This window comes from Onychomys torridus, chromosome 1 (assembly GCF_903995425.1).
Source record: "Onychomys torridus chromosome 1, mOncTor1.1, whole genome shotgun sequence".
In the NCBI taxonomy this organism is placed as follows: domain Eukaryota; kingdom Metazoa; phylum Chordata; class Mammalia; order Rodentia; family Cricetidae; genus Onychomys; species Onychomys torridus.
Genome location: NC_050443.1, coordinates 87,085,573 through 87,111,274, shown reverse-complemented (window position 1 = coordinate 87,111,274; position 25,702 = coordinate 87,085,573). Strand labels below are relative to the sequence as shown.

General features: G+C 50.9%; 1 protein-coding gene across 3 annotated transcripts in view; it reads left to right on the top strand.

The window, feature by feature from the left end:
- The first annotated feature begins 715 nt into the window (after positions 1-715).
- Lmo1 (LIM domain only 1) overlaps positions 716-25,702 on the top strand; it is a 36,262-nt gene continuing 11,275 nt past the window's right edge. Inside the window, exons 1-2 of one of the 3 annotated variants that reach the window (XM_036170589.1) lie at positions 716-1,080; positions 5,486-5,745. In XM_036170589.1, the coding sequence (XP_036026482.1) occupies positions 5,721-5,745 (25 nt within the window). In that variant the 5' untranslated portion in view covers positions 716-1,080; positions 5,486-5,720. Of the gene's footprint in view, positions 1,081-5,178; positions 5,746-25,702 lie in introns of those variants that run through there. The other 2 variants (XM_036170608.1, XM_036170598.1) reach the window with 2 other exon arrangements.

Genomic DNA, 25,702 nt, shown 5'->3' with positions numbered 1-25,702 from the left:
GGCTCCAGCCCCCACACCCCATCGCTCCAGCCAGGTTTCTCGTTCATAGTCTGCGCTTTCCAGGTTTGTAGCTGCAATTCGCTGGACAGTAATGAAAAATGAAGGGGTAGAATGCCAGGGAGTCACATCCTCAAAGTCATACACAGAACCACTCTGCATTCCTGTGCTGGGTCTCCAACCTCGGTCCATAGTCCCGGACCCAGAGCCACACCCAGATCAACTCACACACTGTCTCACACTCACAAACACACACAGAGTCCCACACTCAACACCAGAACGTTCATAGGTTGAAAACTGCATACTCTCACAGGCGGTGGCACAAGTGCCACCCACCCCACACTGGTCGTAAACTCTCCCAGTGGCCCACCACCCCACTCATCCCTCACTCAGGCATGCGGTCACACACGCACACACACATGCACAGAGTCCCTCATACGCACACACTCTGGCTGTGCTTTTGTGTTTTGTCAGAATTAATGAGAAAAGTTCCCGTGCCCTGCGGGTAATTAGTGTCCTTGGAGTTAAATAAGCTAATGGCGGGCACCTCTGGCCCAAGCAATTATGTTTGTGTATTGAATAATTGATTCAAAGGGGGGAAGGGCCGCTAATCAGATCTGAGCATAATGAATTGATTTAATTAACAGGGGAATCTGAGGGGCCCTGGGAAATGCAAGCTGCACTCTGCTGAGAGCGGCAGACTGCAAGAGGGAACCCGCGCGCGCGCGCGGCTGCGGCGGCTGCTCCGGCCCGGGCTCCGGCCCTAGCTCGGGTTCAGGCTCCGGCTCGGTTCCGGCCGGGTCCCGGCAGCTCAGCGCACTCGGCTGCGGCCCCGCCCGACGCCCGCCCCCCAGCGCGCCGCGCCCTCGCTCGCTCCTCCCGCGCGCCCTGCCCGCGGCACTGCGCTCGGGGCGCCGCTCCGTCCGCCCCCGTCGGCGGCCGCGGGGCGCGGGGCCCACGCGCGACCGCGGGAAGCAGCGTAGGCGCCCCGTTGGCGACAGTCCGAGCTGCAAGTCCCTCTGCGTCCTCTGCCTGCGCTCGGCTGGAGCCGCCTGGGGACTATGGTGTTGGACCAGGAGGACGGTAAGTGCCCGGGGACACTTGGGAGCCGAGCGGGTTCTGTCGAGGCCACCTCGACCCCAGTGACAGAGGCCCAGACACCGGTCCCGACTGCTGCTTGGAGCCGGTTGGCGTCTTCCCGGAAGCTCGGAAGCTGGATGTGTGCCCTGAGTGTGTGTGTGTGTGTGTGTGTGTGTGTGTGTGTGTGTGTGTGTGTGTGTGTAGTGGTGTGTGTTTGTATGTGTAGTGGTGTGTGTGTGTTTGTGTGTATGTGTGTGTAAGAGAGTATGTGTCGAAGGTGCCAGGCTCTGCGTCCCGCTATGAGCAAGCCCCCCCCCCCCCCCCCCCCCCCGCGTCCTAGAGCCTGTGAATAGGGCATGCTCCAGCTAGGAACTTTCTTGCTCCTGCTCTCCTCTGGAGAGCATTTTAGACCCATGGGGCACAGGCTCCTTCGTAGTACCCATCGCCAGCCAGTTTCTGGGCCTGAGTATTTTCATTTTCCCCCTATACCTCGGTATGGAAGGTATGCTCCAGGGGGTGCTCGGAGAACTTGATGGGTGAAGGCTCATTCTAACCGGCATGGTCTTTGGGTTTTTCCCATCTTACTTAGGGTCTATGACTTCAGAGCCTACTTGGTGGGTGATGTTGTCTGTCTCCCTGCAGGGCCGGGAGACTGCATGCCATCAGTTCACCCTGGCTACTTTAGTGAGTGTCCTGATGGTTGGGATAGATGGGTGGACTAGCCAAGAGAAGTTTGGGATCCTCGGCGTCTCTTTCTGTTGCCAGATCCCTGGTGATCAGTTTGTATTAACAATCTCATATTCCTCTTGTTTTTGGCCAGGTGGGTTGTGGTGGGGGACCAGGAAAGTTGATAGGTTCTTGTTCTGCAGCCCAGACTGGTCAAAAACACACTGTATAACTAACCTAGGCTGGTTTGGATCATATTCCTTTTCTTAAGGAGCCCCCACCTCTAAAAGTACTGTAAACTTTGGGCCCCACAAAAACTAAATCTATCTTTGGATCTAACACCCCCCCCCCCATCGTGGGTATCTCAAGAAGTGATCTCTGCATCATCCTCAGGGCTGAGGACAGACACACAGTCATGCCTGGACATAGGACTGGAGGCTCAGATATGTGGCGTTTGGAGCTGCTGATCACCAGGAAGAGGGGCTGGCGGGCTGGCTTCCTCTTTGGTCTCAGTTGCTTGTCTTATCCTACCATCTCCCCTATGGTGATCAATGGTCCTGGCTTGTCCGGGGCAGTCTATTTTAGCACACAGACTCTTGTAGCACAGGGAACCCCTCAGTCTTAGGGCAGACCTAGGTCCTCCTAAACCCCTAGCTGTCTGGGGGTGGGTGGTTTTCATGGAGGGGCATGGCAGATTTGTGCTGATTTGGCCTAGGCATGTCTGAGGCCTAACAGTTTGTGACTGCAATTTCTGAGAAGGCCTCTCTAGGCTCTCTAGAATCTCAAAGACGGAGTTGGCCAACGTGCACTTCTCCACGATAAGTTGGTTGCGAATTCCTGTGCATTGGCTGCTTCTGTGTATGTAGGGGGAAAGGGGGAACATCTGAACTTGGCTAGTAGGCGTCCGGATGGCACTGCAAATAATGATTTACTCTGTCCTGTAACTGTCACGTACACAGGGAAAGAGTCCTTGTCACCCTGCATACCTCTCCAAACACCACTTGGGAAGCCAGTCTGTAACCCCATCTTGGAGATAACTTCACTGTGCTCAGAGCAGGGCCCTTAGGCTCAGGCATGTTGGCTAGCCTTTGAAGAGTTCTGGATTATCTAGTCTGCCTGGGCCCTTAGGCATCAAGTGAAGCTGTCCCCCACCCCCAAGGCAGGAACCCTTTTCTCTGGCTGTTTCTGCCAGGCACAAGGATGAACTGCTGGGACCTGCTCAGAAATATGTAAGACAGCTAGCAGCCACCCCCATTCTCTTCCAGGCAACCTGGGGGACTGAACAACTGGTGTCCCCAGAGGCATTTTGAGGGCATTTTGGAGCACTCTTGGTGTGGTTAAGTGAGAGCACTGGCTCACCACCTGTGGAATGTACGGAGTGAAAACGGCCTCTTCCAGCCCCAGGGCGTCTTCGGATTCCACTCAGACATTGCCGGCATGTCCCTGGACCTGGAAGCTGTTGAGAGGGGGAGGGCAGGAGAGTGGGACTCACCTATGAGCTTAAGGCCACCCCATAAGTGAAGTCACATCTGGACCCTTCCTAGGTGTGAGCTTCAAGATTCTCGAAATCCCCTAAGACTTGCTGGGTTCTCCCCTCAGAACGAATTGGGATGCCATGCTTATAGCTAGGGTATAAAGGAAGTCCCCTGTGGGGACAAGCAGTCTTCACCTATAGCACTGATCCCCTGCTGGGATTGCCCTACCTGCTTCTGTAGCTCACTGCTTTGTGCCTCAGGCTTGGGAAGCAGGGGTCCTAACTCCTCAACGGGATGTCAGCTATGTGGCTGCCAGCTGGGTATCTTGGAAGCTGGGGTGAGTTGAGGTTCAGACAAGAGAGTGGGAATGTGGTTCCAGCTAATTGAGTCCTGAGTTGTGGGTCTGGGTCAGACCCCCAAAACAAGAAGTGGGCACCTGGAAATCAGGAGGAAGACTACAGACCTCATGTCTTCAGATAGCCCAGAGGTTTCTTCTTCAAGATGCTGCCCTTGTCCGGCCCTGCACTTGCTACATTGATTGGCTTGCGTTCAGAGCGTGGTGGGGGTGCTGCACCAGATGGGTGGCGGCAGCAATAATGAAGCTTCCCTCACACCTCGAGGGCACAGCTCTGGCTGCAGTGGCAGGGGAGAGATCAAGCTTGCAGTCCTGAGGGACAGCGAGTCTGAGCAAAATGATATATTTAACATCAAATATACTCAAGGACTATTAGGATTAAGTATTCAAGATGAAGGGGGAAGCAAAACCCTCTGAGCTGCAGATGAGGCATCTCATTAGAAACAGCTGCACTTCAGTTTCCTCAAAGCCTGACTTCTCTGCCTTGGAGTGAGGATGGGCTACAGCCCCTCCCCACACTCCTGTAAAGTATGGGGGCCTCCCAGGATGGAAGAGGCAAGACTTAGCCTCCAGGTCTCCTTTGCATGAGAGAGTGCCCCACCCCCACATTGTCTGGAGCACCTCAGTTTACCTTTTCATGACACCTTTAGAGACAGAACAGAGGGGACCAGTTCATAAACAGGGAAGCTGAGGCAGAAAGTGTAGTGACTTGCCAGCTCTGTCATGTATTAATTGGCAACAAATGGATCGATTCCCATCTGATGCCCTATCCAAGGGAGACTCAGCTTCCTACACCTTGCCAGAGCCAAGCTCAGGACCAAGCTCCAAACATATCTATCTGGAGCCCTTCTTGAGCTGAAGAAAATAATTTCCACTCCATTTAGAGCTCTATAATATTTAGGGAAAAAAACAAACAAAAACCAACCAACCAAACAAAAAACCTCTTGGGGTTTTAAAAGTAGGTGATCTTCCTGGAGTAGGAAGCCTGGACTGGGTTTTTCTGGAATGTGGTCTAAGAGGAGAAGCACTGGGCCTGTCTTCCTTCCTGCTGTGTGAGTTACAGAGCAAGAATTGTCAGCGCCACAACAGAATCTTCGTTTTTTTTCTCTGCTGTATCCCCTAGCCTTAGAATACTGTGTGGCACATAGTAAGTGTTCAGTAAATATTTGCAGAAGGAAAAACGCCTTCAGGTATCTATGCTTGCTCGGAGAGAAGCTGAAACAGGATTTACCCTCTGCATGGAATCAGGTTGCTGTGAGAGGTGGGGATGAGGGTACCAGACGCTGTGGGACTCACGGTAGGTTTTGTGCCTTGCAGAGGAGTTAACTTTGCCAAACAACTATGGAATTGACTAGAAACCCTAGGAGAAGTTATGATCAGAGAAATAGCCCTCCTGTGAGGAAGCAGAAACCAGTGTTGACGGGGTTGGGACAGGCATTGGTCCGCCAGACTGCTATGGGAGACCAGGAAGAAACCTTGGGACCCAAGCGCAGCCATTCGCCGACCTGGAGCGGAGAGGCCTCCAGGTGGCGCTGCAGAGCCGGCAACCGCGCGTCTCCACTCCCCATTAACCCGGCAGGGAGGGGGGCCTCGGGAAATGTGTGCATTTATTCAGTAGCAGGAGTGCAAACCTCATACATTGAGGGAGAAAGGCAGCGGGAGTCGGCCGCCGAGATTCCCCCATCTCTTTGAATATAATTTCAGATTGAGATTCAGATTAAATCCGAGGGGAAAACACTTTATGAGGCTGAAAGCTGTGTCGTTGCCAGAGCCAGGGTTATGAGCTATCAAATGCAATTACATTAAGACAGATTATACTGGGCAAATTGAGCCATTTAGAAGGTGAGAATCAAAGAAACGGCTCTGATCCTCTCTTCCCCCTTCTCTCTCTCCCTCTCTCTCTAAATTGCAGTTCGTAGTTCCTTGCAATTCTGAGGCACAAAAGTAGGTGAGACTGCTTTTGTATCTGCGAAGTGCTTCACTCCTGAATGTAATTCTAGCTGAGTGCAATCTAGGTTAAGAGCCGGACAAGCGGGTAATTAGAGCCCGCTCGCAGCCGGAGGACCGGCCTCCCAGCCGAAGCGCGCCCGGAGTCGGCGCCCTTTTCCCGGCCGAGCCGAACAGAGGCTGGACACGGAGCGCCCGAGATGATGGTGCTGGACAAGGAGGACGGTAGGTGGCGGGCAGGGATCCCGACGCCCCCAACGCCCTCGCCACGGCGAGCGGGATGCCACGCACCGGGACCCAGGCACACAGACACGGGGCCACTCCGGGTTGTGGAGCCAGCCGGCAGCCCGGGGCGGGAGGACAGACCCGGGTGGGGTGGGCGACGTCCTGGCCTAGCACCCCCAGCTCCCGCGGTCCCCGGGCTGGCGGGCGGGGCGAGGCGGTACGCCGAGGGGAGGAGTGGAGGCTCGGGCTGCCCTCTGGTCTCCGCGCCCTGGCGCTTGGCGCTGAGCGTTTGGTCTCTGCGGCTGCTCCTCGCTCACCGCAGCCATCACCCCCGCGCCCGCCGCTTAACTCGAGAGGCGCCGAGCGCCCAGCAAATCAGCAGCTTCGGGGAGAATCAATCGGACTAGAGAGCTTGGGGGCAAGCGGGAGCGCGGAGGACCGCTCGAAAGCTGGGATGCCTGGCAGAGAGGGGAAGGCCAGCTGGGCCCTCGGGGACAGCTGCCCACGGGCATGACTCCATGCGAGGGACGTCTCCTGTGCTGGCCACTGCCTCACGTCTCCTTGAATGTGAAGGCGGGAGTTTGAGCCAGAGGAAGAATCTTCCCGCCACGGACCAGTAGCACTCCAGAGGGAGTGGTTTGAGGGTGGCCCGGATGTATGGTCAAGAGCCTGGGTGCATTCAGTAGGGCTTCGGAGCTGAGAGGGTACGCCACTAGCAGGTGGTCTCAAAGACCCCGAAGTCTTTTTGGCTGGGATTGCCTTGTAGTAAGTGGCCACAAAGGTTGGGGAATACTGGCTGCCTTGGAGGTAAAACGCAGCATGTATCCTGTGACCTAAAACAGGCTCCAAGGTCCAGGGAGTGGCTGTCTCAGGCCCTTGGCCCCTGTAGGTAAGGCTTGTAGGTTCTGTAGGTGCTGTAGGGAGAGCTGGGGGAAGATTGTTGGCAAGACCACTGTTGCTGGCATTTGGGTGGGGACCGAAAAGGCTAGAAGTAATGGGACATCCCCAGGAATCCATCCTCAGGAATTCTCCACTGGGTCTGTGCCTTCTGTCTATGGAGACATTGTTACCATGGCTACTGCTAAAACCAGAAAGTTAAGTGACTTGTTCAAGGTCATACCGGATGTTCACTTGGCTGCTGTTTCATCCAACTATCCCAGAGTAACTATACCTTCTGAGATATCAGCAGGAGAGGGCCTTTAAAATGTCTGACCTGGGTAGGTGTATGCAGGGAAGACATGGGACCAGTAAGTCCCCAAAGACGGCTTGGTTCTAGGCATGAAGGAAGGAAGAGATTGAAAAAAAGAGGGGATCTAGAAGATTCTGGGCTGGCTGGAGGATAACAGCAGATTCCCCTCTATTCACAGACCCTCCCCTGGAGCTCCAGAAGGCCATCAGCACTGGGCTGGAGCTGTTTTATATAGAATGCAAAGGAGAAGGAGAGGCCTGGGGTCAGGCCAGACAGGGAGAGAAGAGCCATTGATTTGGCTGCTTTCGTCAGTATTTCCTTATCCCGTGTTACTTCAGATCAGTCATGCCCTGCTCCAGAGTTTTCTTGTTTAAAAAGGGTGCGAAGGGCCCTTCTTTGGTGTCTGCAGGGACTGTCACTATGAGAAGCAGGTGGAAATCAAGATGCATCTTTGACCAAAGTTATTCCACATTCTTGGCTCCCCAGGCCTAAGCCAAGAACCCAAAAGACTCGCATTTTGTGTGTAGGAGCCTTCTGTCCAGGAAGATTAGTTGTATGTTCGCAAATTGGCATTTCCACCTCTACCCAGGATCTGTGCCCTAGAAAGGCTTGGGTTCTGGGGATAATGCAGTGGATATCTGCAGACCTTCAGACTGCAGTGTAACTGGATATCCTGGGCATGTGGTTCCTTTCATCCTCACCAGAACTACAGAGGGGAACTCAAGATGCCCCCTTATCCCCTACTTGTGCAGTCCAACAATATGGTGCCCTTCACCATTGGCACTACTGTCTCTGAGATCCATGACAACCTAAGGAAATCAGGTGGCTGGGGACCTGAAGGTTGGGCATCTTCATTGGGGAATGAAGAAAGGCTGTGTATACACTCGCCTGCCTCTCGGTACCTACTGCCTAACTTCATATACACTTCTGCCCTCCCAGAATGTGGCCACCTGGACTGTGTGGCAGATGTGCCCTAGGCTCTAGGGGGTGTTTCTCAGTGCTGCACACAACACCCATTGTCTGGCAGCCGCAGGACCTTGGGGTTCCTATTAGTCTCCCCCAACACCTTTTTTGTACCCGGCAGCATCTTGTTGAGAGAGGCTGAGCTCCTCTGGTTGAAGTCAGGTCTGCCAGCTACAGAGGACCAAAGCCCTCTCTCTGCTGGGCTGCAGAGCTTTCATGTTGCACTTCTGAAAGATAATAAAATATCAATCGTTTTGCCCTAGCAACGGGTTTAAGAGACTTTCTGAAGTATTGAATCGTCAGAAAAAAAATTTTTTTTTTTTTTGCTTTTAAGCACAGTGCATTATTAATAAAGTAATCCATTAGGTCGAGCAGTGAAGGGTCACCACAGAGACAGAAAGATCTGTTTTGCAAATGGTTAAACTTCGGGTTTTAAGATTAATTGCTTTCATTTGGATGCTTGCTCTTGGCCTAGCCATCTCCACTTTACTGGAACTCAGGGTCTGGGCTTTCTAAATGCTGCCCAGTCTCCCTGTCAGCAAAAGGGGAGGCAAGCTCCAACTCTCCTGGAAAGCCAGCCCTTTCCCTGACACCTGCAGCTCTGGCTGTTACCAGGCTATGGACTTTGAGTGTGGGAGGGGGAGACTGAAGTCCCAGGGCAGCCAAGAAAACTCCTGCCCTGAACCCTGCAAATCAAATTTGACCTTCACTGATGGAGAAGAGGCCCCCTGAGTGGGGACACACTGAACAGTCAGAGCTTGAGCTGTGGGGGCCTGGGCAAGTGAGGACGCTGAAGGCACCCAGCTGGGAGTGCCGGCATGTTCTCAGATGCATGCTGGAGCAGGGCTGGTCTGGGTCTAAACTGCCTCTGTAAAAGCCCAGCAGGATGGCTTGGGTGACCACAGGAAGCAGCAGGCACATTGTGGAACTAAACACCAGACATGATTCCCAGAGCATTTCTAATAAGAAAAAAATGCTTAAGGAGGAGTCGAGCTGGGTTGAGGAAGACCAGACAGCAGAGTCTTCAATTGTTAATGACTGCTAGGAACACAGCCTCGCCAGCTGACTCAGTTTGTCTTGAGAGGGTGCTGCCAGCGGGACCTTCTGGTCTGTCCCATCATGCCCTAGACGACAGAGAGTAGAGCGTGGCCTTGGCCTCCTGGCCCTGGAGTTGGAGGTGGGGAGCAGGCCCCCGTGCTGTTCCATGGCAGAGACCCTACCCCATTGGTGAAAGGCAGAACCCAGTGGGTACTACAGCCTTTTAAGAGCTAGTAAAGGTCGGGCATGGATGGCAGGGTGAGGACTACACCTGGCACTCATATAATGCCTGGCAGGAGGGGCTGTCTTCATCCACACCTCCTATAACTAGTCTCCACAGCAGTGCTGTCTGCTGAGAGGGATCCGTCACAAATCCAGAGTGGCAGGACAGTCACTGCCCCTTCCTGTACAAACTCAGCCAGACAGAGAGTCTGTGAAGAGGGGGCTCCCCCACCCCTCCTGGAACACTGGGCAAAGAGGCAGGTGTTCCACTCAGTTCCCCCGCCCTTCCATTCATTCGCCCACACAGAGGACTAAGGGGGGTGGGGGGACAGGGAAACAACATAAATTGGTCTGTCGTCCAGAATCCATGTCTCACTAATGTACCCAGATTAACTCAACTGTAAATTGTCTCCTTGGATGGCGGTGTCTTGCTAAAAGTTTCCCATATGATTCATGATTTGGATTGCTTTTAACGGCTATTGGCTAAGCAAGCCGGTGACTGTACAAGGTGATGCAATTGGCATTAGCGAGGGGAGGCACGGGAGCGTGTAATGCAGTCAATACTGCATTAACTACTGATGCCCAATTACAGGGAGCCTTTCAGAAGCATTAAGACCAAGGGAAGCTGAGATCACTAGCCGCTGCTCGCCTAAAAGCTTCACCCTTTGCGCGCCGGAGCTCAGCACTGGCTTGGACACCTGCTTGGCCTCTGTGGCTGCAGGGGCTGCCTGTTTCTCTTGCTCCCTCTCTCTGAATGTGCCCCACAAACATGCTTATAGCACATGGAAATATGCTAGGGTCTGCCTCTCACCCCTTCTGAGAATTCATTTCCTCCCTTACCCCCTGTCCCATAGAAATCAGGACTGGTCACAGTCCAAGCCCGCTTTCTTCAATTTAAAGAGCCTCTCAGATTAATGGATAGGACTTAGAACTGGTTTACTTTGGTCTTTCACCCTTAGGGCAGAAGGATGATTGCTGATGAACGTTGGTGACAAGACCCTCTGTGGTCCTGGGAGAAAGATTCAGGAGATGCAGCCTCATCTGGGCTGCCTGCTCAAGGCAACCTGTGTTGGGAAATGGCTGTGGATGCATGGGCTGGGCCGTCTTTCAGCAGAAGACAGAGCTGTGGTGATGTAACTGGGGAAAGTGGAGCCATGTTGGAAGATGTTCTAAGCAAATGCAGATTCAGAGATTTGGGGCTCCCCGCGACCGGAACTGTGTCCTACACATGGCAAATCTATTTCTCTCTATGTGACAGGGAGGCCAAATTATTGCTTGGATCAATACCCCAGGCACAGGGCCTCCCAGTAAATTCTGATCAAGGCATTAGACAGACTGAAAGTTAGAACAAATGGTAGAGAAAGGGGTATGGGTATCCACCAGTGTGCCAGGGTATTAGACCTGCTGCAGTCTCTACCATTTTGCTGAGTTCTGAAGTGCAATGTGTGTTCTGTGTGCTGTGTTCTGTCCAATATTGAGGCTGCTTTGCCTCTGTACCCTCTCACCTCTACAATGAGAACTGCTCCATCTACCTAGATTGTCACCAGAATTAAATGAGGTACTGTCAGTGAACATACTCTGTCAATAGGAAACTCCATGGCCATGTGAGGCATCACTGCCCCTGCTAGGTTTCAGAACAGTCTGAAATAAGCCCTGGGCCCAGTCCAGTGGTCTGTTCACTAGTGAAAACTGGGCCCTTCTCATTGTCCTCCTGGCTTTTGGTCATTGCTGGGAGTCAAACTACCTTTACTTCTTACTAGTATCTGGATTCTCAAGGCAAGTGGCATCATGGGAAAAGCCTTTCTCAAGTCCTTCCATTTATATGGGGGGGAGGTAGATTGAGGGTCAGAGAAAGCAAGAGAGTAATCTAGGATTATGTAGAGAGATACAGCCCAGAGCTTTGGTGTCTTTCTGGTTTCCATGTCCTGGCCCCAAGGCATGGTAAGTCTGGACACAGATCATCAGATGAACTAGAACAACATGCCTGCCTGGGTGTCCTAGTCATGGCCCTAGGCAAGTTACTGACACCCCAGGGGACTGTCCTCAGATGTAAGGCTTCCTAGAAGGTACTGATAGGCACTCATCTGTCCTGAGCCTTTTGGACTGAGAAGGCCCATGGCCCATGCATGTGTATGACATAGAGCCCATCCTGCCTTCCTGCCTATCTTCGTTGCATGGAGATGAGATACATTGAGGCATGCATGAGTACTCCCAATGCCACGCTTGCTAGCCCCAGCAGGTCACTACTCATGATACAACCATACCATGAAGGCAACTTGGAATTCTTGCAAGAGCTGATTTTGTGCATTGCTTCCAACTCTGAGCTCAATGACATGACATCAGCAGCTTGGAGTCAGTCACGGGTACCAATAGTTATACCAGGGAAACTGGCAAACAGCACATCAGGTCCTTCTCCTGGAGTGCTGATGGCCTAGCATTTCTCAGCATGTGTCTAGGTTGCATTTAAGTTGGATTTTGGACCTACCCCTCTCTCTTCTGCCACTGATGTCTTCCATCTCATCTTCCATCTGTCTCTTGATGCTTATTACAGCCAGACAGAATGACATTCTGACATTCATTCTGCCAAAGGCTGATTGCCACCCCACCCATTACACTAAGCTATGTAGACCTAATACATCCATGCTGGCTTGTGTTCATGTAGTTCCAGTGTTTGTCTCCATCCCTTTACTCCTGTGGTTCCCCTGGCCTTACACACCATTCCTCCATAGCCGGCCTTGCTCAGAGACAGTATCTACCTAGTAATAAGCTTGCCTCTCATTGGTTGGCTTGTGTTTATGTTCTAAAGCAGGAGCCCACTGGGATTGATATAGCTGGAGACAAAAGCAGGTGGTGAGAGGAGTGAGCAGGCTGGACCAGGTTTCAGGGGCAGATGTCTGATGTGGAGGCCTACTAGGCCACATCACTAGCTCCTTCCTTCTGTCCTTTCTCCTAGGGCTCAGGTGGGCTTTCCTGAAGGACCTGATGATTTCAGTGCAGTCTACCAGAGCATAGTTCAGACGACCTGAGTGGTCCTAGTTGGGAGCTGTGTGACCTCAGACAACTTACTGGGTATCAGTTTTCTTGTCTCTAGAACATGAGCAGTCCCTAGTATCTATTGTTCACAGATGCAATACACCAGGATGCCTCATGCCTATGTGAACTGGTATTCTTCTCTGCAGTGTGATTTTCTTGGTCCTTAGGTATCATAAACATACAGCAGCTTTCATTTTACTGAGCTCTATACACGAGGCATTGCCCAATACATACATATCAGTGATGGCTACATCACCAACTTAGTGGTTTGAAACAATAAACATTTATTTAGCTTACAAATCTTTGGGTTGGAGATTTAAGCTGGGCTTGGCTGGGAAGCTCTGCTCTTAGATGGGCATATTTAAACCTGGAGGACAGAGGATGGCTGCTCAGTTAGATGCTGGGGTAACAAGACTTGAGTCCCTCAGCTTCTAGTCATGTCATCTGGCTAGTTATCATGACAGAGACAGGTCTAGAGAGAATGGGTACATACCAGGCTTCTCAGGGCCACTGTTTGGCATGGGGATATTGTCACTTATGACACATTCCACTGGCAAAAGCAAATCACAAGGTCATCCCAGGTTCAAGGGATTAGGGAACAGACTCTACTCTTGAAGACAGTAAGTGGCAGCTTATATCATGAAGGGCATGGCTACCAAGAGGTATGGAGGTCAGGCAATTGTGGAACCAACCTTCCATCCATCCCCAACACCCTCCCTGACCTCCTTCAGTGCCTATAACAGCCTTAGGAAGAAGCCACTCTTCTCACCTTCATTTCACAGATGAGAAAACATAGTACAAAGAACCTGGTGGATTGGTCCCAGACTCCACAGCCTTCTAATGCCTGGGCTGGGCTGGGAAACTAGATCTGATGGTGGATCCCTGAGCTCGTTCTCTGACTTGCTGGCTCCCTTTTTCATCTGCCACCATTGGGGCTGAGGAGAACTCCTGATAGAGCCTATTTGAGGATGAACTCTCTAGGTGGGCTCCATGTGTGTGCATGTATGTTTGCATGCTCTCTGAAGCCCTGGGTGCACTCCTCCAAGGGCAAGCTTGGGGGTAGGAGTATTATGAGCCCATCTCCCCTGCTTCTTCCTGCCTCCACTCTCCATCTTGCAAAGTCACGGGACTGTCTGGGAGGGGTTGAAACTCCATAGTTAGCTTTAACTGGAGCACGTATGCAGATGCAGGACACACCAAAGTCATTGGTTGGCCCCTGGCCTCAAAACAGGGCAGTAAGTGGGCTGGTGAGAGGCCTGTGTACATTCATAAACCAGCTGATTGAAAAGCAATATTTCAGATAAATACAAGCCAGCGATCTATCAGTGGTTGTAATAAAACCCAGGCTTCAGGCTGTGATTTTATTTTGAAATAATAAGAATTGCTTGATTCTTTTTACTTGAGTTACCATGGTAATTCCGGCGTGGAGCGGTGTTATATTGATTTAGAAAGTGGACAGTAATATTTCTTTTGTGTTATTCTGTTTCTAGGCCTTGATTTCTAATTTCTACTTGGAGATTACTTTTATAAATTTCTTAAGTCCTTCCACTTTCTCCCTCCCCCCCCCACAGTATAATTTTCCTCTCATGCGCCTCGATGTTCTGAGCTTATTGGTTTGCTCTTATTTTAAATTAAACTTGCTGGTTTCAAATATTGAAATGACATCTTTGTCTGTGTCTGTACTTTGGTTTAGCAAAATATTACAGTCTGACGCTCTCTGCTTAATAATTTAAGGGAGGCTTTCTGTCGGCCCTCACTGGGTGCTGATAACTTATGACTCAACCGACGCAAGCCTTAAACTCGTGACATTTTAATATTGTGTGGCGGGAGCAGCCACCTCTCTGCTCTCGGTCTCTGTGGAGAGAAATCCACATGGTACCCCAGAAAGGAGTTTTAATAATTCAACCTTACTGGTTGGCTCTCTGTGACTCCATTGAATAAAGCGGGGAGACCCATGTTTTCTAGAGGAGTCAGGCAATGCTAGCCTGGATGCCCAGGACCTACAGCCAGCACCCTACTCCAACCCCAGTCCCCTTCATTCTTGGATCTATAAATAAACCACCATGCATAGTGTCAGATGGGTAGGGTTGCCTGTGAGTGCCAGAGAATGCTTGAACTTTCTGATTCACTGTTTTATCTTTGTTTTAGCCAGATAGACTAGGTTCAAGTCCCATTTCCTCACATTCAATAGCTAGGCCTGCCCTCCAGAAAGAAGCTTATAGTTCCAGACCGCAGGGTAGGATATGTCTTCAGGCCTGAACAGTGGTAGATTAGTTGCCAGTGGGTAACAAAGAGCTTGGAACTTAGCACCTTGGCACAGTAGACCGTCATTGCATTTCTGTGGGACAGGCAGCTGGGGCAGTTTGACTGGATCTTCAGAGCCTCTCGGAGATGGGAAAGAAGGATGTCTGTCAGCCATCTACCTGGGGAAATGACCACTTTTCAGCTCTCTTATTTGCCTGTAAAGATTCAGTTCACAGGTGGATTGGACTGGAGGCCTCTCTGGCTGCCCACTACCATCTATTCCATTCCTGTGGCCCTCGGCAGTGCACATCGGCCTCTGTGCTGTGGCAGCTTGCATCCTGAAGGCCATCAGTAGAGACTAAGGAGGGAGTCTTAATGCAGCTGCACCTTAGGGCCCAGGCATCCAGGAGGCTACATGCACTGTCCCCAGGCCTAAGAAGTTCGCCTTTTATCTGGAAGCCACAGTCTTAAAATAAAGTGACCAACGGACCAACCAAGCCAGGGCCCCATCTAGCCCAGGCTGGTGTTGAACTCCTGATTCTCCTCCTTCCACTGCTCCATTCTGTAGAGGTCACTCCAGGAGTAGGAAACACACTCATCTGGAGTATCCCAGAAAGTGGGTGAGTGGCCGGGCTGGAATGAGGCCCCTGCCTGTCAGGAGCTTGGGGAAATTGGTGAAATGGCTGGCTCTAGTATTATAAATAGATGTCTGTCTGTCTGTCTGTCTGTCTGTCTCTCTCTCTCTCTCTCTCTCTCTCTCTCTCTCACACACACACACACACACACACACACACACACACACGTACACCTCTACCTACTCATGCATACATAGTCTTTCTGTCTGGATCTGGAGGTTTCTGGATTTTGGGGTTTCTGAGTTTTTTTTTGGTTGTTTGTTTTTTGTTTTGTTTTGTTTTGTTTTTTTCTTTAATAGGTGGTAAATGTGCCAAGACCAGTTAGGGGCTTACAGAGCAGTTGTCTGATATGAATCAGTTGCCAGAGTCTGCCCTCTCCCTCAGCACCATGGAGGAAGTGAAGGTGGTCTCTTTTTGAGCCAGCCTATCTGTAGCTGTTAGCTGTTAGGACTCCCATTCCTAGTGGCTTTGCTAGGAGAGACGAGGACAGACCTGTAAGGCAGCCTAGGCAGAGATGGCTTTACAGTTCTCTGTGAGGGAACAGGACTCCTGAAGACTAGCACTCCCATAGGTGCCTAGGAAGCACAGAGCTGATAGCCAGAGCTCCAGCATCCCCATTCCTGGCCCAGTGTCTAGTAGTATGTCCTTGGGCAGGTCCTGTCCCCATTTCCATTGGCAGGGTGGCTGGCTGCAAAAGCAACCTGGACAGTTGGGCTCTTTGCTTGTTGATGGGAGGTTGCCTCTTCCAGGCAGCTGCACACCTGCCTCCTCTACCCAGAAGCCATTTACCATCTGTGAGGCCTCTTCTTGGCAGGGGCCAGGACACTGGGGAGCATCGGGCAGGGGGCAGGGCTCCCTGGGGCACCTGGTTGCAACCTGGCACCCGCCCAAGTGCAGAGTGCGGTGTTTTCACCTGCCTGTTGGCCCTAAGGATGCCTTCATGCTGCTCAAATTCATGGCAAAGCTGTCTTACCCACAAGAATAATATCTCATTAGTATTATTGAAAATGCAAAGTAAAAAAAAAAAAAAAGAACCCAGGAAAAAATTAAAATTGGTTGAAATAATTAACACAAAGTAAAGCTGGCAACAGTTAAGCCTGCACCTGGTAAAATATGTTATTGACTAAAAATTGACAGAAGAATTGAATCTTCTTGACAAAATTTAGATCTGCAGAAGTTGGCTCTGGAAATATTTTCTGTGAGAAATCATTGTCACAGAAGTCTCAACGGTGACAAACACTCTATAAGATTTGACACAAGCTAAAAACAAATCATAGACTGAGAAGTCACTGAAAGATTAAAAAAAAAAACGATCTTGATGAAAATAATACCAATACAATTAAAATAAGGGGTGTGGCTTCATACTATTGAACAGAAAAATTGATCAAGAAATCCAATTGACCTAATGAAGCTTATTAAGAATTACTTTCTAATTAAAACCGCCACCGTTGGTATAGTTATCAAAATGCAGGGGTCAAGAACCAGGTCCTAACAGCAGGGGTTTAGTTACTTCATTTGGATGGGTAGTGAGTTTATAGGTGAAGGAGGTCCAAAGTGGAAGGGCAACATGGATCACAGGATTCACTGTCCCAGAGAGAGAATGAGGGGGTGGCCAGAGAGATCAGTAACTAGAGCCTCGCAGCATCCTTGGGATGACCACACTGGCGGTCACTGACAGAACCACACCATTGTGAGCTGTGCCTTGGTTAGGAGTGAAGAGTCACCTTGAGGTCAATGGGAGTGCTCTGAGGGCTCTAGGCCGACTCAAGACACTTTATCAGCTCATTTGGACCACTCTATGGAGAATGGCCTGCAAAGGATAAAACTAAAAGCAGAGAATGGGGCACACAGTAGGAGGAAGGAGTCCTCTTTCAGCCTCGCAGACGATCACTCGCCACTCCTCCAGCTTACATGCCCTTTGTACCTTCCTTTAGTTTCCTTCCTAGCTTGTAGTCTGGGCCTGTGGAGGAAACCGTGGAGAGGAGTCTGATTTGGTTATGAAGGAGGCAGTTAATGTCTACCCACCAGGGGAAGAACCTCCAAGGTCCTGTGCCCAGACACTGCAGATTTGAAATCTGTAGACTCCTCTAGAAGAAATAACAGCCCCATGCAGGTCTGACTACTGAAGAGGTGGCTTGCTGGCTTAGGAGGTTGGAGGTGGCAACCACAACTTTTATCCTACTCCTGCTCTGCCACCCTCTGTTTTGTGAGATCTCAGGGAATTGTTCTATTACCCACTCCAGGGAGACCCTGGACAGACAGACCACTTAACTTCTCTGATCTTTGGTTTCCTTACATATAAATTAGGACCTAGAGCTGGGTGGTGGTGGCAGCGGTAGAGGCGGTGCATGCCTTTAATCCCAGCTTTCGGGAGGCAGAGGAAGGGGGATCTCTATGTTTGAGGATAGCCTGGTCTACAGAGGGAGTTCCAGGATAGGCTCCAAAAGCTACAGAGAAACCCTGTCTCGAAAAACAAAACAAAACAAACAAACAAACAAAGAAAAAACCAAATTAGGACCTAGAGCATGTTGATTGTTCCCTGAATGGATCCCAAATGAGAGACATTGTTTTCATGTACTTTGTCATCTGGGTGGCACTGTGTTTCCTGGGGCACTGTTGGTGGCTTTGGAAAGTCATGAGTACCTGGCCACCTCTTCTTCTAGACATCTCCTCAGTCCTAGGCTCCCTGGGTCCTGAGAAGGGAATTCTGGAGAAGTATAGAGTAGTTTTCCAAAGGTGCAGTTTCCTGAGCCAGCACCCCATGACGAGTCCATAGAGACCCACAGGAGCCTGCCTCATGCTTAGAAAATGGACACATAAGCCGTGCGGTGGTGGCACACGCCTTTAATCCCAGCATTCGGGAGGCAGAGGCAGGCAGATCTCTGTGAGGAAACTGGCCTGCCTTTGTGGAAATGAGCTGTTGACATAGTCCTCAGCCCAGATTCTGGGGCAGGTGGCCATTTCCTGCCACAATGTATGCCTGACTCCTCTTGCTGGCTAGAATGCTCAATCATTTTGATCTTCTTAGACTAACCCCTCCAAGGGCATTCTTGCCTCCTACCCTCCTGGCCATGTGCCTGGGATCTGAACCTTCACACCCTGCCCAAGGTGAGGCTCATAGGCCCCAGGAAAGGGTACCATCTCTCTCCAGTCTCCACTATATCCTAGTCATTGTGCACATGATATTATAAACTTCTGATGGCCCATACACTTTTCACATACCACTATGCATAGTCATACTGCCCCATATAGAACAGGTTCAAGATTCTGAAAGGAACCCTTCCTCACAGGTATGCCCTCTTTGCAGATAGGGTATAGTCCTTGAAGGACATAGAAGCCTCAACAGCAAGCCCATCCCTGGTGGTCTAGTGCTTAATATTTGGCACTCAACAGAGCCCTGGGAAGATAAACTAGTAAAATTCGTTCATCATCCTTTTCATGATCCAATAATATTCTACTGTGTGTAAATATATTTTTTATTCATTTGTCAAGTGATAAATGATAGACATTTGGATTATTTCTCCTTTTTTGGCTTTTGTACATGTTGTTCAGACCAACGTTTTCATTTCTCTTGGACATATACTTAGGAGTAGAATTGCTGGGTCATATGGAAACTACTTAGAGATGCTTGTTGGTGGTGTATATACACATGTGTTTGTGAAGGGATGTGTGCATGCCATGGCACATGTATGGAGGTCAGAAGACTACCTGAGTTATTGGTCCTTGGTTTTGCCTTATTTGAGACAGGGCCTCTTGTGGGCACACCAGGCTAGATGGACGGTAAACTTCTGGGGATCCTCCTGTCTCCGCCTTCCAGCTTCCTGTGGGAGGACAGAGATCACAGATTCATGCACCACTGTGTCCGGCTTTTATGTGGGTCCTGGTAATCAGTGCCTTAACCACTAATCCACCTCTGCAGCCTAAGATACTTGTTCTTAAATGAACAGTGCTTGGGTGAATGTATGGGCAAAGTTCCCTAGCTGTCTGAGTTCTGGAAGTGAGGTTACCTGCCATCTGATCCCTGCTTGGATTCTGGGATTCACCGTAACCTTTCTAGCCTCAGTGTTCTGATCTGTGAAATAGGGCTAGCGCTCTTTCAGCTCACCTCAAGGGCTTTGAAAAGTCATCACTACTTATGTGGTATATGAAGAATTACAGGATGGTCTCTCTTGCTTTCACTGTTTACATTCTTTTGCTCTGTAAATTGGGTATGGCTGCTTTTGTTTTGCTGATGCAAAAGCTGAAGCTCTTAGAGAGGCTAAAGAACCAATCTACTTTGTTAGTCCATGGCAGAACCAGAACTTGAACCCAGACATAACAGAATCCTTAAACTCTGGCTGATCCCTGCCTCAAATGCATCTTGGTGGAAGACCGCCTGAAGCCTCTAGTTCTCTGCTTACTCCTGAGCACAGGAGCTGAGTGATCAGATACAGTCAGGTGTAGGCTCCAAGGCAGAATATGCTAGAGAAGGAACAAAGACTTTGCTCAAGTCCTTATTTTTAGCTGTGAGGCTGTGGATAAATTGCTGCACCCCTCTGTGCTGCATTTCCCCATCCCAGGAGCTGAAGCACCCATAGCAGACCACCACCCTGGAAGGAGTGCACAGGAAGTGTCCCCCACAGAAGACATTGGGTAAAGCACTCAGGGAGGTTGAAGTGGGTAGAAGACAGTATGGGACCATCATGGAGAAGTGACTGGCTTCTAGGCTGCTCAGAACAAGCTTGAAGGAAGATTTTCTGCTCACACTGACTGGGAAGGTTGGAGGCACCTGGGAGATTCCAGTGTTTGCCAGTCTGGGGCTGCCAGAAACCTGGAGGGGTTTGCAGGAGTCCCTGGAGAAGAGATGTGAGCATCCCCCTGTGGTACCCCTGATCCTCAACCCCCCCCACACCCTGCCTGCTGATGCCTGAGGTGAGGGGGCTTGCCTGACTGCCTCAGTTAGCCCGAGCAGTAATAAAACACTTTAAATTTATTGTGACATTTGGATTTAATTAAAAAGTACATACTTAGAGAAGTAGAACATAATGGGGAGAGAGACAGGGTGGCTTTTCCCCTCCTTTCTTCCCCAAACTAATTAGCGTTGTATTTTAAATTGTTTATGTGCCGCTAATCATCGTAATAAATCATTTATACTGAAAAAGACACACTCGGCTGTGCCCGCCATGCGGGTTCCGCTCGCCGGGCTCTATCGCGAACAAATTGATCTAGAAGTGAATTTATTAACCACTGGGGAAGAAATCATTAGTGCTTTCTCTAAACATTCCCCAGGTACGCTTTATCGCCACAGTTTATGCTGTAACTAAAAGGAGCATTACCCAGGCCTTCACTGCAATCTCCTTGCAAAGCCAGCAGCCCACTCCCAAGCTAGGGGGTCCCTGCCTTCTCTCCCCTATATGGTCTGGAAACCCCAGCCTCTGTTCCCCGTGTTCCTTTTTAAATAAGGAGGTCCCCGTGAAGCATGCACAAGGCCCTGGTGCTCCTGTGGCTGTTTGTCCCCTGCTGAGTGCTTCATGGTCATTGGGGTTTATGTTGTAGGACCACCATGGTGTAAAAAAGTCTGAGGTTTTAGAGAAGTCGGGGAAGCTGTTTGCAGGGACACAGGGATCAGAAGCTTGTTAGAGGGTAGCTTCCCTATCCCAGAGCCTGAGAAGACATCAGCTGTGGGTAGCCTATAGGCTAAGAGGGGCCCAGGTAGGAGCACAGGACCAAGCTGGAGCACACACTAATGATCCAGGCCCCCAAGGCCTTCCTCTTGCAGACTCTGAAGCCTTCTCCAGGGTTTGACTAGAGTAGTCTGTTCTCCCAGGTTTCTGGTGCCCCGTGTATTGCTGTAACTTCACAGTCCCCCAGGAATGGCCTGGCAGATGACAGGCAGCTTGACCAACAGGCAGCTGCCAGCTACAGATACCATGTCACACAGCTGGTAGTGTATTAGCAGCAGTCTGTTCTGCTGACTGCCACATAGGGGCCCCCTACTTCCCCCGGGCTATGCTCCAGGCCCCTCTGATTCCACAAGGCTGTACTCCAGGTCATCCTCCCCCATCTTGCTGGAAGGAAAGTTTGTTTTGAACAAGTATCTTCTCCCTAGAGCCCATGGCGGGTCTAGAATCCTTAGCTATCCCATCTCAAAGCCCACCATCTAAACTGCTTCCCAGATGGTTGAGCCCCTCCCAGGCCTGCAGGGGAGAGCTGTAGTGGCCCCCAGGGTTGGTCAGCAGGGAGCTCCAGCCCTGTGCTCCTTCAGCCAGTACCCAGAAGTTCCCTGTCCTTTTTGTCCTGGTGACAGGGTACAGCCCTCCTCCACTGTCCCTCTCACAGTAGCTCACAGGTGCTGTGCTCTGTTGCTTCAGGAAAGGAACAGAGCCCCGCAGCTGAGTAGGCTGAGCCAGGCTGGAGGACCCCCTCTTTGTGCCTGGAGAACACATTTAAAACTTTGAATTCAAAATTGATTTTGAAGGGCCCTAATCTCTGCTCCCCCGATGCTCGTGGTGTGTCTGCGGCTCCTGCCAGACTCTCGTTTTCTGGTTCAGCGCGTTGGTGCGCGCGTCCCTGATGCTGTGAAATTGAGACTCGTCTGAGAGTCTGGGTCCTCCTCCTCCTCCTCTGTGAAGATTGTAGGCCTCTTGGGAGCCCCGTTTCGTTAGATGGGTGATGCTGGCTTTGCAGGCGCCCAGGGTGTAGCTGAGTCACCGGCTGGGGAACACAGCTTCCAGACACATCCTCCCTGGTCCCACACAGATGTGTGGCTCCAGGCAGCACATCTCTAAGGAACATGGAGGCTGGCTTCTACATCCTGGGATGGGATTAGAAGACCCTAGACAGAAAAAAAAAAGGCTTGGGCCTAGTGTTCTCTACAGGAAATTCTGGGGGGAGGGGCACATTTCTTCCCATTGGCTGCTAAAGGCTCAGCCTAGGCTATAAGGAGAAAGTGGTCATATTAATACACCCAGAGGACCTTCAGACAAGAGCAAGGGAGGCCAGCCAGGTCTGTGTGAGGGGCCAAGGGGTCCAGGACAGAGCTCAGGAGGAAAGGACTGAAATGTTGGCCACCCACTGACCCCTGAACATTACAGTGCTGCCTACCACCCTGAGGAGGTCACAGTGTTTGTGTGTAAAGGAATCATGGAGTAGAACCCTAAAATTCACCTCTCAAAAATTCACTTCATGAGAGCTCAGTATGAGCTTGCTGTATGAGCATGAAGACCCAAGCTTGATCCCTGGCACCCATTAAAAACACAAATCTACATGAATACATACAGGAGGGGAAAAGTTGCTTGTGGCAGACAGGACTAGACCCTGTCTCTTCTTTGCAATAGAGCCACGGAGCCACAAATGTCTTGGGCTGTGTGGCAGGGGTCCACACAAGCCATATGCCATCAAGGCCCCCCGCTCTGGGGACCTGCCTGTATGAATCGACTCACTCCAGCCAGAGATGCTTGCCAGTAATATCTGGATAGCTGCCATTAAGTCTCTTCATTCATTTATTGAAGCTATGCTTAGGACTGCTGTCAGGTTCAGTGCTAGAACAGTGGTGGGGTAGGACGGGGCCTTGAAAATTGCACCTTTCTCAGGGCTTCTATTCACGGGAGAGAAGCCAGTCATTTTCCCAGTAAATTCTCCAAAGGAAAACAAAAGCAATGACCAGTTGCTATTGAAAACTGGAAAGGAAGTGACAGGCAGGGAATGGGTGGTTTAAATAAGGAAATGGGGGTGAAAAAGTTCTCTCTGTTGATATTTAAGCTCCAGGGTGGAAAGGCAGGAACCACCAGAGAATCCGCGGAAGAATCTGCTTGTGCAGAGAGCCTGAAGCAGGAGGGAGAGCTGGAGTGTGGTGGAGCTCAGCGTGGCAGGGGCAGGCAGGGGGCCAGACCACATGAAGCTCTTCTAGGCTACGTGCAGAGCAGGTGTGGCACCGCGCTCAGTGTACTGGAAGCTGGGGAAAGTTCCAAGCTGGGCAGTGACCAGCCTGGTTTACTTGGAAAGGCTTCTCCTACTGCTAAGTGGAGAATGGGTTGTAGAGCACTCGGTTTGTGGGACCTATGCCCAAAGTATGGTAAAAGATGGGAGTCGGGGGCTGGGGATGTATCTCAGTTGGTAGAGTGTTTGATGGGCATGTATAAAGCCCTGGGTTTGATGCCCAGCACTGCATAAACTGGGTAGGGTGCTACATGCCTGTAATTCCATCACTCAGGAGGTAGAGGCAGAAGGATCAGAAGCTCAGAGTCATCCTTGGCTACATAGTGAGTTCCAGGCCACCCTGAGAGCCACGTGATACCCTGACTCAAAAAGATAAAAGTTGGCTCTGGAAATGGAAAGAAGCAGTTATGACAGGGAACAGGACATGTGTGTGAGTGCGTGCATGCATGCGTGCATGTGTGTGTGTGCATGCATGTGTGTGTGCGTGTGTGCATGTGTGTGTGTGTGTGTGCGTGTGTGTGTGCATGTGTGTATGTGCATGTGTGAGTGCGTGTGTGAGTGCATGTGTGTGTGAGTGTGTGCATGTGTGAGTGCATGCGTGTGTGAGTACGCGCGCGCGCGCGCGTGTGCGTGTGCGTGTGCGTGTGTGTGTGTGTGTGTGTGTGTGTGTGTGTGTGGTGTTTGATGCTGAGTATTTCTAGGAACGGGGACAGAGGGATGGGGTGGGGGTGATGAGCACTAGGAAGGGGAAGTAGAATAGGGCACAGAGGTCAGGTTTGGCTTGGCAACCAGAGCTCCTGAGATCTGTAGCTTTTAGGCTATGTCTGAGATTGCAGGGAGGGGGTTGGGGATTTAGCTCAGTGGTAGAGCGCTTGCCTAGCAAGTGCAAGGTCCTGGGTTCGGTCCTCAGCTCTGAAGAGAGAGAGAGAGAGAGAGAGAGAGAGAGAGAGAGAGAGAGAGAGAGAGAGAGAGAGGATTGATTGATTGATTGCAGGGAAACAAACAAGAAGAAGAAGGACCTACAGAAGACTATGGGAAGTCAGCCCATGAAGCTGCTGCCCCAGAGTCTTGGGTGTTTCCTCCTTCTGGCCCTTCTACAAGTTCTCAGCTGGCTCCTGGAAATGTGTCTCCTCTGACTCTCTGAATTTAATCCTAAACTCCCCACTAGTACTGTTAGGAGTTGAGGCCCTTGAGGGCAGAACCTCATGAATGGGATTGGTGTCCTTATGCATGGGACCCTAGAGACCTCCCTCAACCCTTCTGCTGTGTGAAGTACAATGGGAAGATAACTGTCCATGAGCCAGGAGGCAGCCCTCATCAGACAATGAATGAACCAGTGCCTAGGTCTTGACCCTCCTAGGCCCTAGACATGGAAAATTAATCTGTTGCTGACAATCCACCAATGTTCTGTCAGAGGTACCCCAGGTGGATGAAGACTGTCTACAAGGCTGTTGTCTCCGGGCTCTGCAGGGTCCAGCTTTCTCCCCAACCCTGGCCTCGGCGCTTTCCGTCTCTAGACACACCAAGGTCACAGTGGTTTCAGGCTTTAGATGCAAGATGCTAAGGGCAGTTGGCCGCCCCCAGAGCCCACTGCAGAAGTGCCTCCTGCATCTTACTACTCTATTGGAAATTGCTCTCCACCGTGCTGAACCTGAGTCGGCGCTCGGCCCCCAAGCAGCACGTCCTTTTAGCTGTCCCTGCCATGTGCTCCAGAGCTTTCTCCCTTAGCAGGGTTCACATGGGGTCCAAGAAAAGTTCACTCTTCTCTATTGTTCAGGAAAAAGACAGTGTGATGCCACCCATGGTCCCAGGGTAGAGGAGGCTGGGCATGGGTGCTTCCTGACTGTAGCCAATCTTGGTGGCATCCTTGGTCATTCCCAGGTTTCCCTTGGGACAAATGGCACGAGATTTCTGGGCACTGGCTCACAATGAATGAACTACAGCACTCAGGAAGGGGTGATGTGGAGAGTTGCCAGCCATCTGTGTGGGGTGACACTGGCAGCAGGTGCTAGGGGCGCTACCAGGTGGTCCTTTCTCTTGCAAACTGCCCGAAGAAACTTGGCAGTTTAGAGAAGGCATGCGTTACATATTTCATTCATTTCACTACATTTCAGTGTCTTGCCCTGTGCCAGGGCCCCCTCCAGAACCCTCCAGGCCCCCCCATCATCCACACAAGCCCCCAGCCGTGTGATGAGCCTCCCCCTCCACTCCTGTTGCCCTGGATTGGAACCCCCAAGTTCTCGCCCCTACCGCCCTCCTCTTCGCCAGCACCTAGGAATAGAGTTGCTGGATCATAGCGTAGGCATGCATTCCCTTAGCCGATCGATCGATCGTCTTAGCTCTTGTGCCAAACTTTGTGCTAAGTACTTCATGGCTATGATCTAAATTAATCTTCAAAATAATCAATTAGCATAATCTACCCTCATTTAGTAAATGAGTAAATGGGGGCAAAACTGGAAAATGACAGAACCAGAGTTCTAGCTGAGGCTGTGTGTCTCCAAATGTCTGCTCCTACCCACCTCCTCAGACTTCAGAGGCAAAGGTGTCAGTCCTGCCCCTGAGCTGACCACCCCTTCATCAGCCAAGCCCCACCTCCCAGCCTTCCTTTCCCTGCCTCAGTAGGGCGCCTCCATTCCCCGCCCCCTCTGCTTACCTGACCTAGTAAACACCATGCCGCTAATGGACTCGCAGAGAGGTCAATAGTGAGTGTGGACTA